At 33.3% G+C, this 16375-nt stretch overlaps 2 protein-coding genes across 3 annotated transcripts in view; both read left to right on the forward strand.

Annotated features, from left to right (window-relative positions):
- appbp2 (amyloid beta precursor protein (cytoplasmic tail) binding protein 2) overlaps positions 1-7258 on the forward strand; it is a 121434-nt gene extending 114176 nt beyond the window's left edge. Inside the window, exons 9-13 of one of the 2 annotated variants that reach the window (XM_072911964.1) lie at positions 246-370; positions 442-527; positions 1794-1984; positions 2109-2274; positions 6589-7258. In XM_072911964.1, coding sequence (XP_072768065.1) covers positions 246-370; positions 442-527; positions 1794-1984; positions 2109-2274; positions 6589-6860 — 840 coding nt within the window. In that variant the 3' untranslated portion in view covers positions 6861-7258. Of the gene's footprint in view, positions 1-245; positions 371-441; positions 528-1793; positions 1985-2108; positions 2275-6382; positions 6465-6588 lie in introns of those variants that run through there. The other variant, XM_072911965.1, reaches the window with a different exon arrangement.
- A 6320-nt stretch (positions 7259-13578) lies between these two features.
- The window catches only part of usp32 (ubiquitin specific peptidase 32), a 66389-nt gene continuing 63592 nt past the window's right edge, over positions 13579-16375 (forward strand). The window contains exon 1 of the mRNA XM_061934096.1: positions 13579-13803. Coding sequence (XP_061790080.1) covers positions 13746-13803 — 58 coding nt within the window. The 5' untranslated portion in view covers positions 13579-13745. The remainder of the gene's footprint in view (positions 13804-16375) is intronic.

Below are 16375 nucleotides of genomic sequence, written 5' to 3' on the forward strand. Positions count from 1 at the left end.
ACAGTGATTGCCAATCAGAGGAACACTTTGGACTTTCGACATTACTGCCACCTGGTGGCAGATTGTTTAGTGGTTGTGTATGAAAGAGATGCTTGTGGTAGCACATACCTGATGATGTGCAACACCTACCATCTATTCTTCAGAATGGTCTTGACTTGGATTGCTGCTCAAAGCTTCTTGCAAGTTTGAGGTGTTTAGGTAGAAAGACCTTCATGCTGCCATTAAAGTCCTTGTGCACCTCCCAGACAGCGTTGGACATCAGGCAGTCAGTGTTTGGAGGAAAGAACATCCACGTTGCCACGGCCCATGAAGATCTGGCCTACTCCTCCTACGTTCACCAGTACAGTTCTGGGAAGTTCATTGATGCTCTGTGAGTCCAGTTGACCTGCATGCTCCAAGTCTGTGGTCAGGACTGGATGTTGACCTGGGCTCTGTGTTCAGGTTCCATGCAGAACGTGCCATCGACATCATCACTCACATTCTGCCTGAAGACCACCTGCTGCTGGCTTCCTCCAAGAGGGTCAAAGGTGAGGTTACTAGTATAGTATGGGTCATATTCAGTACTATACTGCCTCTAAAAATGTCTTTTATTTATTTTAACGGGCATGATGGTGCGTGGTGACATTGCTGGTTTTACGAGCAGAGGAGCATGTTGGGCAGCGCACACACACAGAGTACTTACAAGCAGACACAGTGTGTAGACAGAAAAGGGAGAATGGACGTATTTTGGTGTAAAAAGTCAAGATAAAGGTGAAGTTCTAACACTGAAACACCCTCAGGAAGAGCTGCTTCAACACATGGCTAACATCCATCCACAGTGTTTTAGCTACTTCTAAATCCCTAATCCTGGTCTCCATGGTGATGAATAAAGTGAGTTTCTTACAAGTACCATTATCACTGGAGGACGAGGAATATGTAAACATGCTTCACTACACACCGTAGGAGGATACAATAGCTCACCACCGTCACAATGTAAACAAATGCCATGGGTGGATCTACACCTGACATCCACTGTAATGATACCAAGTACAGGAGCGTATATAGTCGATACTACTATGATTACGTCGATATTTTTTATCTTCACAATATCTTTTTTTCCTTTTTAAAAAATTCATGTTATGTTTATAAAGTCAGTAAATATGTCCCTGGACACATGAGGACTTTGCATATGACCAATGTATGATCCTGTAACTACTTGCTATCACATGTGTGGTATCATCCAAAACTAATGTCAAGTATCAAAGAAGAGAAGAATAAGTGATTATTATATTTTAACAGATGTGTAGATAGAACATGTTGAAACAGAAAATAAGCAGATATTAACAGTAAATGAACAAGTAGATGAATAATCCATTTTTACAGTTTGTCCTTAATAATGTGTATAAAATAATAGGTGTATAAATGACACAATATGTTACTGCATAGACTAATTAGGAGTCTTTGTTTGTTTACTTACTACTAAAAGACAAGTTGTCTAGTATTTTATTGAAGGACTAAATGACAATAATAAACATATGTTTCATGTACTCTAACATTTGTTGTTACAATAAAGACAATAATGACATTTTCTGTGGTGCTTATTTTTCTTAAACAAGTATGGAAACACATTTTAGTAGCGGTACCAAAATGTTGTTATGGGTACAAGCTAGTACCAGCTAGTACCAGCTAGTACCCAGTGCAAGTATTGTTGCTGCCCCCTAGTGGCTCCACCTGGATGTAACTCTTCGTAAGGACTTGTCTCCATCATTCCATCTGCTGCTGATGTCTAAGTCTTTGTTTGCTTTGGACCTCAGCTCTCATCCTGGAAGAAATTGCCATTGACTGCCACAACAAAGAGAGAGAAGAGCGCCTCCTGCAGGAAGCACACGACCTGCACCTGTCCTCTTTGCAGCTGGCCAAGAAGGCCTTTGGAGAGTTCAACGTGCAGACAGCCAAGCACTATGGCAACCTGGGACGCCTCTACCAGTCCATGAGGAAGTTCAAGGTCAGCACACACCACCTAATAGTACTAGTGTTCATCAAGCACATAGTACTAGTGTTCATCCAAGTGAGTTGATACTGCCTTGCAGGAAGCAGAAGAGATGCACATTAATGATACTGCCTTGCAGGAAGCAGAAGAGATGCACATTAAAGCGATCCAGATCAAGGAGCAGCTGCTGGGCCATGAAGACTATGAGGTGGCACTATCTGTTGGTCACTTGGCCTCGCTCTACAACTACGACATGAACCAGTATGAAGATGCAGAGAGACTCTACCTGCGCTCCATCGCTATCGGTCAGATCGATTCTTCCATTTCATATCATCCAACTATAGTGATATCATTAAACACACTTATATAGTGGTATCATACTGTATATTTGATATCATTAAACACACTTATATAGTGGTATCATACTGTATATTTGATATCATTAAACTTACTTATATAGTGGTATCATACTGTATATTTGATATCATTAAACACACTTATATAGTGGTATCATACTGCATATTTGATATCATTAAACACACTTATATAGTGGTATCATACTGTACATTTGATATCATTAAACACACTTATATAGTGGTATCATACTGTATATTTGATATCATTAAACACACTTATATAGTGGTATCATACTGTATATTTGATATCATTAAACACACTTATATAGTGGTATCATACTGTATATTTGATATCATTAAACACACTTCTATAGTGGTGTCATACTGTATATTTGATATCATTAAACACACTTATATAGTGGTATCATACTGCATATTTGATATCATTAAACACACTTATATAGTAGTATCATACTTTATATTTGATATCATTAAACACACTTATATAGTGGTATCATACTGCATATTTGATATCATTAAACACACTTATACAGTGGTATCATACTGTATATTTGATATCATTAAACACACTTATATAGTGGTATCATACTGTATATTTGATATCATTAAACACACTTATGTAGTGGTATCATACTGTATATTTGATATCATTAAACACTTATATAGTGGTATCATACTGTATATTTGATATCATTAAACACTTATATAGTGGTATCATACTGTATATTTGATATCATTAAACACACTTATATAGTGGTATCATACTTTATATTTGATATCATTAAACACACTTATATAGTGGTATCATACTGCATATTTGATATCATTAAACACACTTATATAGTGGTATCATACTGTATATTTGATATCATTAAACATACTTATATAGTGGTATCATACTGTATGTTTGATATCATTAAACACACTTATATAGTGGTATCATACTGTATATTTGATATTAAACACACTTATATAGTGGTATCATACTGTATATTTGATATCATTAAACACACTTATGTAGTGGTATCATACTGTATATTTGATATCATTAAACACTTATATAGTGGTATCATACTGTATATTTGATATCATTAAACACTTATATAGTGGTATCATACTGTATATTTGATATCATTAAACACACTTATATAGTGGTATCATACTTTATATTTGATATCATTAAACACACTTATATAGTGGTATCATACTGCATATTTGATATCATTAAACACACTTATATAGTGGTATCATACTGTATATTTGATATCATTAAACATACTTATATAGTGGTATACTGTATGTTTGATATCATTAAACACACTTATATAGTGGTATCATACTGTATATTTGATATTAAACACACTTATATAGTGGTATCATACTGTATATTTGATATCATTAAACACACTTATATAGTGGTATCATACTGTATATTTGATATCATTAAAACACTTGTATAGTAGTATGATACTGTATATTTGATATCATTAAACATACTTATATAGTGGTATCATACTGTATATTTGATATCATTAAACACACTTATATAGTGGTATCATACTGTATATTTGATATCATTAAACACACTTATATAGTGGTATCATACTGTATATTTGATATCATTAAACACACTTATATAGTGGTATCATACTTTATATTTGATATCATTAAACACACTTATGTAGTGGTATCATACTGTATATTTGATATCATTAAACACACTTATATAGTGGTATCGTACTGTATATTTGATATCATTAAACATACTTATATAGTGGTATCATACTGTATATTTGATATCATTAAACACACTTATATAGTGGTATCATACTGTATATTTGATATCATTAAAACACTTGTATAGTAGTATGATACTGTATATTTGATATCATTAAACACACTTATATAGTGGTATCATACTGCATATGTGATATCATCAACACACTTATATAGTGGTATCATACTGTATATTTGATATCATTAACACATTTATATAGTGGTATCATACTGTATATTTGATATCATTAAACACACTTATGTAGTGGTATCATACTGTATATTTGATATCATTAAACACACTTATGTAGTGGTATCATACTGTATATTTGATATCATTAAACACTTATATAGTGGTATCATACTGTATATTTGATATCATTAAACACTTATATAGTGGTATCATACTGTATATTTGATATCATTAAACACACTTATATAGTGGTATCATACTTTATATTTGATATCATTAAACACACTTATATAGTGGTATCATACTGCATATTTGATATCATTAAACACACTTATATAGTGGTATCATACTGTATATTTGATATCATTAAACATACTTATATAGTGGTATCATACTGTATGTTTGATATCATTAAACTCACTTATATAGTGGTATCATACTGTATATTTGATATTAAACACACTTATATAGTGGTATCATACTGTATATTTGATATCATTAAACACACTTATGTAGTGGTATCATACTGTATATTTGATATCATTAAACACTTATATAGTGTTATCATACTGTATATTTGATATCATTAAACACACTTATATAGTAGTATCATACTTTATGTTTGATATCATTAAACACACTTATATAGTGGTATCATACTGTATATTTGATATCATTAAACACACTTATATAGTGGTATCATACTTTATATTTGATATCATTAAACACACTTATATAGTGGTATCATACTGCATATTTGATATCATTAAACACACTTATATAGTGGTATCATACTGTATATTTGATATCATTAAACATACTTATATAGTGGTATCATACTGTATGTTTGATATCATTAAACACACTTATATAGTGGTATCATACTGTATATTTGATATTAAACACACTTATATAGTGGTATCATACTGTATATTTGATATCATTAAACACACTTATATAGTGGTATCATACTGTATATTTGATATCATTAAAACACTTGTATAGTAGTATGATACTGTATATTTGATATCATTAAACATACTTATATAGTGGTATCATACTGTATATTTGATATCATTAAACACACTTATATAGTGGTATCATACTGTATATTTGATATCATTAAACACACTTATATAGTGGTATCATACTGTATATTTGATATCATTAAACACACTTATATAGTGGTATCATACTTTATATTTGATATCATTAAACACACTTATGTAGTGGTATCATACTGTATATTTGATATCATTAAACACACTTATATAGTGGTATCGTACTGTATATTTGATATCATTAAACATACTTATATAGTGGTATCATACTTTATATTTGATATCATTAAACATACTTATATAGTGGTATCATACTGTATATTTGATATCATTAAACACACTTATATAGTGGTATCATACTGTATATTTGATATCATTAAAACACTTGTATAGTAGTATGATACTGTATATTTGATATCATTAAACACACTTATATAGTGGTATCATACTGCATATGTGATATCATCAACACACTTATATAGTGGTATCATACTGTATATTTGATATCATTAACACATTTATATAGTGGTATCATACTGTATAATAGATATCATTAAAACACTTCTATAGTGGTATGATACTGTATATTAGATACCATTAAAACACTCATATAGTGGTATCATACTGTATAATAGATATCACAGGAAAAAATATGTTTGTAGAAGGATATAGTGGTCTGGAGTGTCATTAACACACTTATATAGTGGTATTATACTGTATATTTAATATCACAGGAGAGAAGCTGTTTGGAGAAGGATACAGCGGTCTGGAGTATGTATATATATATATATATATATATATATATATATATATATATATGTATATGTATGTATGCATGATATTAATGCACTCATATTATATTATATAAAATATATTATACTGTATATGTAATATCATAGGAAAGAAGCTGTTTGGAGAAAGATACAGTGGTCTGGAGTATATATATATATATGAGATATCATTAAACAGTCATATAGTGGTATGATACTGTGTGTTGATATGACAGGAAAGAAGCTGTTTGGAGAAGGATACAGTGGTCTGGAGTATATATATATGAGATATCATTAAACACTCATATAGTGGTATGATACTGTGTGTTGATATGACAGGAAAGAAGCTGTTTGGAGAAGGATACAGTGGTCTGGAGTATATATCTATGAGATATCATTAAACACTCATATAGTGGTATGATACTGTGTGTTGATATGACAGGAAAGAAGCTGTTTGGAGAAGGATACAGTGGTCTGGAGTACGACTACCGAGGTCTGATCAAGCTCTACAACTCTGTGGGGAACTACGAGAAGGTCTTTGAGTATCACAATATTTTATCCAACTGGAATCGACTGAGGGATCGACAGTTTGCGGTGGCCGACGCCCTGGAGGACGTCAACACCACGCCCCTTCAGACCCAGGAAGTGGTTCGAGCCTTCCTATTGGCTCAAAGCTTAGGCCACCAAACTCCGATCCATCCCAGCCTGGGCTGACGCGGCATGCCAGGAAGGAGCCCGGCACGTGGAGCAGGTAGACGAGGTGCGGTCACCTGGGAGTACTGAGAGGAAGTAAGTGTAAGTACCTTCTCAGGTGATGTCCACACCACACTGATCTTCTCAAAAGTCATTCCAAGTGATGATTGTGCATAGCTGATGTTGTTGTTGTTGTTGTTCACCTTGAATGTTCTCAAGTGCACACTCTTACCAACACCTGTGCCTTTTGAAAATATCCAAGTCAACGTGCGGACATGAGACTTATTAGCCACGCCCCTTTTGTCTCACCTTGGACACCTTGATCATGAGTCACATTTTGCTGACATGACATTTCAGTCACACATGGACGTCTTTTCATGGCAGACACATCTAGAAAATAAAACGTATACATGTTGCAACTCTTTTCTTCTTTTCTACACGTCAAACATGTCTTTCAAATGCTAGCATGCTAACGTTAACATGCTAGCCAAATGTGACTGAGGTGTACACCTACAAAACTAGCACGCTAACAGGCATCATTGGTCAAGTAACAACATATTTAACACTGACGTCCTAATGTTAGCGTGCTAAAATGCTAACTGCAACATGTGTGAAGTATTCAAATACATTACTCTGAGGTGTGTACCTGAAATATGTGTCTCAAATGCTAATCAATCAATCAAACTTTACTTATGAAGCGCTTTTCATACATACGTAAAAGAAATGCAAGGCAAAGTGCTTTACAAAGTTAAAAACTATACCACACACACACACACACACACACACACACACACACACACACACACACACACACACACACACACACACACACACACACACACACACACACACACACACACACACAAGTATATGGAGCAATGATTGCATGGCTGAGTACAGAGGAGACATGTGAGTAAACACTATCACATCTGCACCAGGACCAGCATCAGACCATGGCTACCAGGTCGCTGACACAAAGTACCCCCCAAACTTGGCCCCTAACACCTGAGGCAGGTGGCTCATCTGAGGAACGTTGGAAAACAAAAACAATAAAACTTGTAAAATAGTAAGAAACATGTGTAGAGATAAAGAATAAAATACAAGTAAGACTAATAGGATTAATAGGAAAAAAATAAATAAAATAAAGATTTATTTATGTGTATATATATATATATATAATATATATATATAATAATATAACTAAATAAAATATTGCATAACTAATAGGATAAAAAGTAAAATACAAATGACTTCAATAATATAATATCAGGTAAAAGCCAAATCAAAAAGGTGGGTCTTAAGGCTGCTCTTAAAAACATGAACATTCTCCACAGCCCTGAGGTTCTCTGGCAAGATGTTCCACAGATGGGGGCCATAATGGTGGAAAGATGTTCCATAGACGGGGGCCACAATGGTCGAAAGATGTTCCATAGACGGGGGCCATAATGGTAGAAAGATGTTCCACAGATGGGGGCCATAATGGTGGAAAGATGTTCCATAGACAGGGGCCATAATGGTGGAAAGATGTTCCATAGACGGGGGCCACAATGGTCGAAAGATGTTCCATAGACGGGGGCCATAATGGTGGAAAGATGTTCCACAGATGGGGGCCATAATGGTGGAAATATGTTCCATAGACAGGGGCCATAATGGTGGAAAGATGTTTCATAGACGGGGGCCATAATGGTGGAAAGATGTTTCATAGACGGGGGCCATAATGGTGGAAAGATGTTCCATAGACGGGGGCCATAATGGTGGAAAGATGTTTCATAGACGGGGGCCATAAAAACATTTATAAACCATAAGAAGAACCTTCAAATGGATCCTGAAACACAAGGGGAGCCAATGCAGAGATTTTAAAACTGGTGTAATGTGCTGCTGAATTTTGGAGTAATTGTAAATGTGTACTAACCTTTTTAGGAAGAGCAGAAAGCAGGCGTTACAAGCATCCATACCACTTGTAATAAAATCATGCATTAGTCTCTGTGTCGTCCTGAGAGAGAATTAGAAGAACTCTGGCTTTATTCTTAATATGATCAAAAACTATTGTTGTTCTATTTTTTACATGTGGTATAAAACTAAGGTCAGAGTTGAAAACCACGCCCAGATTTGTCACTTGTAGTGATGGAGTTAAAGACAGAGATTGTGTTTCAGTCTTGTCCTGGTTCAGATGTAAAAGTGATCTGTCATCCAGGACTTCATATCTGCAATGCAATGAAAAAGAGTATGAATTGGTCTTGTGTCATCATGGAAATACACAAGTGTCAGCATAACTGTGGACATGAATTCCAGACTCCTGATGACTCTGCCAAGTGGAATCATGTCAAGATGAAAAAGAACAGGACCTACAATTGATCCTTGAGGCACACCACATGTGGTTTCATAGGTATTAGAGGAGCATGTGTCCATCCTTACCAAACATCTTCTGACAGGAAGTGAAGCATTTGTGAACAGTACCAGAGACCCAGCAGGTGTTTCAGTCTATTTCAAAGAGGGAGGTGATCTACTGGATCCAAGGCAGCACTAAGATCCAGTAGAACCAAGACTGAGATCCTTCACCATCTGTCCTGTGGTTGGTCCTAAAACCAGACTGAAACTTTTCTAAAACATTGCCATTATTTAAAAAACCATAGAATTGTTTGAAAACAAGTTTTTCTAAAATTGTACTTAAAAATGGTAAGTTTGATACTGGTCTGCAATTATTACAATTGTCAGCATCTAAACTGCTTTTCTCCAGCAGGAGCCTCACCAGAGATTTTTTTAAAAGCCACAGGAAAGACCCCCGTTTGAAGTCAGCAAGTTAAGATGTTTAAATGTTCTCTCTCACAGAACCATGAAATATTCTACAAACTGTGCTCGGATTTGAATCTAAAAGACTTGTGGTGGCTTTCATTGTAGAAAACAGCCTGTCAAGCATCTCAGCATCAACCAGGACAAAAGTCTTCCCTCAGGTAAAACTAAAAGCAGTGTGAGAAGATCAAGTGTGTTTATTTCATCTCTGAAGTGCTCACAGAGGGACTGTGTACCGGTCTGTAGTCTGTAGTGTGTAGTCTGTAGTGTGTGGTGTGTAGTCTGTAGTCTGTAGTGTGTAGTCTGTAGTCTGTAGTGTGTAGTCTGTAGTCTGTAGTGTGTAGTCTGTAGTCTGTAGTCTGTAGTCTGTAGTCTGTAGTCTGTAGTGTAGTCTGTAGTCTGTAGTCTGTAGTGTAGTCTGTAGTGTGTAGTCTGTAGTGTGTAGTTTGTAGTCTGTAGTGTGTAGTCTGTAGTGTGTAGTCTGTAGTCTGTAGTGTGTAGTCTGTAGTGTGTAGTCTGTAGTGTGTAGTCTGTAGTCTGTAGTGTGTAGTCTGTAGTGTGTAGTGTGTAGTGTGTAGTCTGTAGCTGTGTCAGCTGTATTGTTCCAATCAGGCTGAACTAGATGGTTGCAAAAATGACTCTGGGGTTATTCTTAATGTTTGCAATCACTGTGGAGAAAAAAGTGTTTCTTGCGTTCTTAACCACCGTGTTGTATATTTTTTGCTGTTCACGTAATATTTGATGGTTAATCGTTAGTTTATTTTTCCTCCATTTCCTTTCTGCTATCCTGCAATTTCTTTTTAGTTTTTTAATTTCCTCGTCCTTTCTCCACGAAGGTACTGATTTAAAAAAATGACCTTTTGTTGTGTATGGGGGGTGTAGACGGCACAGACACTAGGGGGCGTAGTATTTAATTCGGTTTTATTATATATATATATATATATATATATATATATATATATATGTGTGTGTGTATATATATATATATATATATATATATATATGTATATATATATATATATATATATATATATATATATATATATATGTATATATATATATATACACACACACACGTAATAACAACCAATCATTTTAATCAAACAATGATATGGAGTGTGACAAAATCCAAGAGAGTGTATGGTGTGTGAGACTATGTGTGGAGATTAGTTGTTGAGTGAGAGGCAAGTCCAAAAGGGGCAGGGCAGGCTCATAGATCTGTGAGACAAGCAGGAAGTGGAGGGGCTATAAAGGGGCGTAAAAGGTCTGTGTCCGAGCGGGAGGTGGAGATCCAAGAGGCAGAGGAAGAAGGAATGACGAGACACACAGCTCGTCAACGCGGGAACGGAGGTCTGTAGTTGGAGCGACAAGGACGACACGAGACAATCCACAACACGACGGGAGAGAGAACATAGAGCTGGATGGTCGCTTACGCTACTTCAACAAATGGTTACCTTCAGGTCTGCACTGGCTAAAGAAGCCCAGGGAGATCATCAACCAGGTGCTGATTGATTGCAGCTGCTTGCTTCCGCCGGAGTGGCGCGTGTCCCCAAGTGCGCTCATTGACGAGTGCGCAGCGCCACCTTTCTTCATTTTAGAGGAGCAACAGTGTCAAGGCTGGATTTGAGCTTTTGATTCAAATTGTCAACAATAAAATCCCAGACTGCAGGGAAAACTATTAACATTTGCAGACACTTCACAAGTCAGATAGCACTTTATCACAGTTGGCAAACACCACAAGTGACTGAGTAATGACTAAGTAAGTAAATGAGTAAGTAAAGACATGATTAAGTAAAGACATGACTAAGTAAAGACATGACTAAGTAAAGACATGATTAAGTGAAGACATAATTAAAGACATGACTAAGTAAAGACACGATTAAGTAAAGACATGACTAAGTAAAGACATGATTAAGTAAAGACATGACTAAGTAAAGACATGACTAAGTAAAGACATGACTAAGTAAATACATGATTAAGTAAAGACATGATTAAGTAAATACATGACTAAGTAAAGACATGATTAAGTAAAGACATGACTAAGACATGACTAAGTAAAGACATGACTAAGTAAATACATGATTAAGTAAAGACATGACTAAGTAAAGACATGATTAAGTAAAGACATGACTAAGTAAAGACATGATTAAGTAAAGACATGACTAAGTAAAGACATGATTAAGTAAAGACATGACTAAGTAAAGACATGACTAAGTAAAGACATGATTAAGTAAAGACATGACTAAGTAAAGACATGATTAAGTAAAGACATGATTAAGTAAAGACATGACTAAGTATAGACATGACTAAGTAAAGACATGATTAAGTAAAGACATGACTAAGTAAAGACATGACTAAGTAAAGACATGATTAAGTAAAGACATGATTAAGTAAAGACATGACTAAGTAAAGACATGGTAAAAACAAGTGTGGAAAATAACAGATAAAAATAAAGATCAAATCAAAGTATAAAAGTAAAGAATCAGACAATAATAGTTAGAATAATCACAATAATAAAATAATCACAATAATAGAATAATCACAATAATAAAATAATCACAATAATAGTTAGAATAATCACAATAATAGACTAATCACAGTAGAATAATCACAATAATAAAATAATCACAATAATAGTTAGAATAATCACAATAGAACAATCACAATAATATAATAATCACAATAATAGTTAGAATAATCACAGTGTGGAAGAAGAAAGTCATGTAGGAAATAAAAAAGGCAAAAAGTTGCAGAGTAAAATACAGTAGCTGTCATTTACAGTACAATAATCACAGTATTTACAGTACAATAATATTTACAGTACAATAACCACAGTATTTACAGTGCAATAATCACAGTATTTACAGTACAATAATCACAGTATGGCTGCAGAGAATAAGATATAGTGCAATTATATAGAGTACCATATTTTTTGGACTATAAGGCGCACTTAAAATCCTTTCATTTTCTCAACACTGGACAGTGTGCTTTATAACCTAATGTACACAATCATTCTGGTTGTGCTTACCCACCTCAAAGCAATTTTATTTGGTACATGGTGTGATGATAAGTGTGACCATTAGATGGCAGTCACACATAACAGATACGTGTAGACTGCAATATGACTCAAGTAAACAACACCAAAATGTTAAATGTTCCATTGGAAATATAGAACATTACACACGGCAATGTACTTATTTCATGTATATTTACTACCAATGTACTTATTTCATGTATATTTACTACCAATGTACTTATTTCATGTATTTTGACTAACAATGTACTTATTTCATGTATATTTACCACCAATGTACTTATTTCATGTATTTTTACTAACAATGTACTTGATGTATATTTACTAACAATGTACTTGATGTATATTTACTAACAATGTACATATTTGGTGTATATTTACTAACAATGTACTTTATGTATATTTACTAACAATGTACATATTTCGTGTATATTTACTAACAATGTACTTTATGTATATTTACTAACAATGTACTTTATGTATATTTACTAACAATGTACTTGATGTATATTTACTAACAATGTACATATTTGGTGTATATTTACTAACAATGTACTTTATGTATATTTACTAACAATGTACATATTTCGTGTATATTTACTAACAATGTACTTTATGTATATTTACTAACAATGTACTTGATGTATATTTACTAACAATGTACTTGATGTATATTTACTAACAATGTACATATTTGGTGTATATTTACTAACAATGTACTTGATGTATATTTACTAACAATGTACTTGATGTATATTTACTAACAATGTACATATTTGGTGTATATTTATTTACTAACAATGTACTTGATGTATATTTACTTTGACTCCATGTTGACAAGCCGCTGGTGAAGACGGTCACGTGACGCAGAGCGATCACGTGACCGTGCTTGTCACGTGACCGGGTAGAGGCGTGGCTGTAGCGGCTGATCGACTTTTAGCTTCCGTTAGCATGAGCAGTGTTGTCATCAAGTCTGCTAACTATCATCACAATATAATATAATATAATATAATATAATATAATATACTTCATCATTGTAGTACCTCTTCTTCACCGGCTAAGTGTCCTAAGATGACGCAACTATGGGCGCCAAAGAGTCGAGGATTGGATTCTTGTCCTACGACGAGGCCGTCAAGAGAGGTAATACTGCATTTTATACTACATTTTATACTACTACTGCATTTTATACTACATTTTATACTACTACTACTGCATTTTATACTACTACTACTGCATCTTATACTACCTTTCAATACAGGTAATACTACATTTTATACTACTACTACTACTACTGCATTTTAAACCACCTTTCAATACAGGTAATACTGCATTTTATACTACATTTTATACTACTACTACTACATTTTATACTACTACTACTACTACATTTTATACTACATTTTATACTACTACTACTACTGCATTTTATACTACTACTGCATCTTATACCACCTTTCAATACAGGTAATACTGCATTTTATACTACATTTTATACTACTACTGCATTTTATACCACTACTGCATTTTATGCTACATTTTATACTACTACTGCATCTTATACTACCTTTCAATACAGGTAATACTACATTTTATACTACTACTACTACTGCATTTTATACTACTACTGCATCTTATACTACCTTTCAATACAGGTAATACTACATTTTATACTACTATTACTACTGCATTTTATACTACTACTGCATCTTATACTACATTTCAATACAGGTAATACTGCATTTTATACTACATGTTATACTACTACTACTACTGCATTTTATACTACTACTACTGCATGTTATACTACATTTTATTCTACTACTGCATCTTATGCTACCTTTCAATACAGGTAATACTGCATTTTATACTACATTTTATACTCCTACTGCATCTTATACTACCTTTCAATACAGGTAATACTGCATTTTATACTACTACTGCATTTTATACTACATTTTATACTCCTACTGCATCTTATACTACCTTTCAATACAGGTAATACTGCATTTTATACTACATTTTATACTACTAAGTAATATTACTGCATGTTATACTACCTTTCAATACAGGTAATACTGCAATATTACTACATTTTATACTACTAAGTAATATAACTGCATGTTATACTACCTTTCAATACAGGTAATACTGCATTTTATACTACTAAGTAATATTACTGCATCTTATACTACCTTTCAATACAGGTATTACTGCATTTTATACTACATTTTATACTACTACTGCATCTTATACTACCTTTCAATACAGGTAATACTGCAATATTACTACATTTTATACTACTGAGTAATATTACTGCATCTTATACTACCTTTCAATGCAGGTAATACTGCAATATTACTAAATTTTATACTACTAAGTACAATTACTGCATGTTATACTACCTTTCAATACAGGTAATACTGCATTTTATACTACTAATTAATATTACTGCATCTTATACTACCTTTCAATACAGGTAATACTGCAATATTACTACATCTTATACTACTAGGTAATACTGCAATATTACTACATCTTATACTACTAGGTAATACTGTAATACTACTACATTTTATACTACTAGGTAATACTGCAATATTACAGGATTTTATACTACCTTTCAGTACAGGTAATACTGCAATATTACTGCATTTTATACTACTAGGTAATACTACAATATTACTGCATTTTATACTACTAAGTAATACTGCAATATTACTGCATTTTATACTACTAGGTAGTACTGCAATATTACAGCATGTTATACTACCTCTCAATACAGGTAATACTGCAATATTACTGCATTTTATACTACTAGGTAATACTGCAATATTACTGCATGTTATACTACTAAGTAATACTGCAATATTACTGCATTTTATACTAATAGGTAATACTGCAATATTACTGCATTTTATACTAATAAGTAATACTGCAATATCACTATATTTTATACTACTAGGTAATACTGCAATATTGCTGCATTTTATACTACTAGGTAATACTGCAATATTACTGCATTTTATACTACTAGGTAATACTGCAATATTACTGCATTTGATACTACTAGGTAATACTGCAATATTACTGCATGTTATGCTACTAAGTAATACTGCAATATTACTGCATTTTATACTACTGGTAATACTTCAATATTACTGCATTTTATACTACCTTTCAGTACAGGTAATACTGCAATATTTCTACATTTTATACTACTAGGTAATGCTGCAATATTACTGCATTTTACACTACTAGGTAATACTGCAATATTACTACATTTTATACTACTACGTAATACTGTAATACTATTACATTTTATTCTACTAGGTAATACTGCAATATTACTGCATGTTATACTACCTCTATATACAGGTAGAACTGCAATGTTACTGCATTTGATACTACTACTAAGTAATACTGCAATATTACTGCATTTGATACTACTAAGTAATACTGCAATATTACCGCATTTTATACTACTAGGTAATACTTCAATATTACTGCATGTTATACTACTATGTAATACTGCAATATTACTGCATTTTATACTAATAGGTAATACTGCAATATTACTGCATTTTATACTAATAAGTAATACTGCAATATTACTACATTTTATACTAGTAGGTAATACTGCAATATTACTGCATTTTATACTACTAGGTAATACTGCAATATTACTGCATTTAAACTACAAACTGCTCTGTAT

The sequence above is a fragment of the Nerophis lumbriciformis genome, linkage group LG30 (assembly GCF_033978685.3).
Source record: "Nerophis lumbriciformis linkage group LG30, RoL_Nlum_v2.1, whole genome shotgun sequence".
Lineage (NCBI taxonomy): Eukaryota > Metazoa > Chordata > Actinopteri > Syngnathiformes > Syngnathidae > Nerophis > Nerophis lumbriciformis.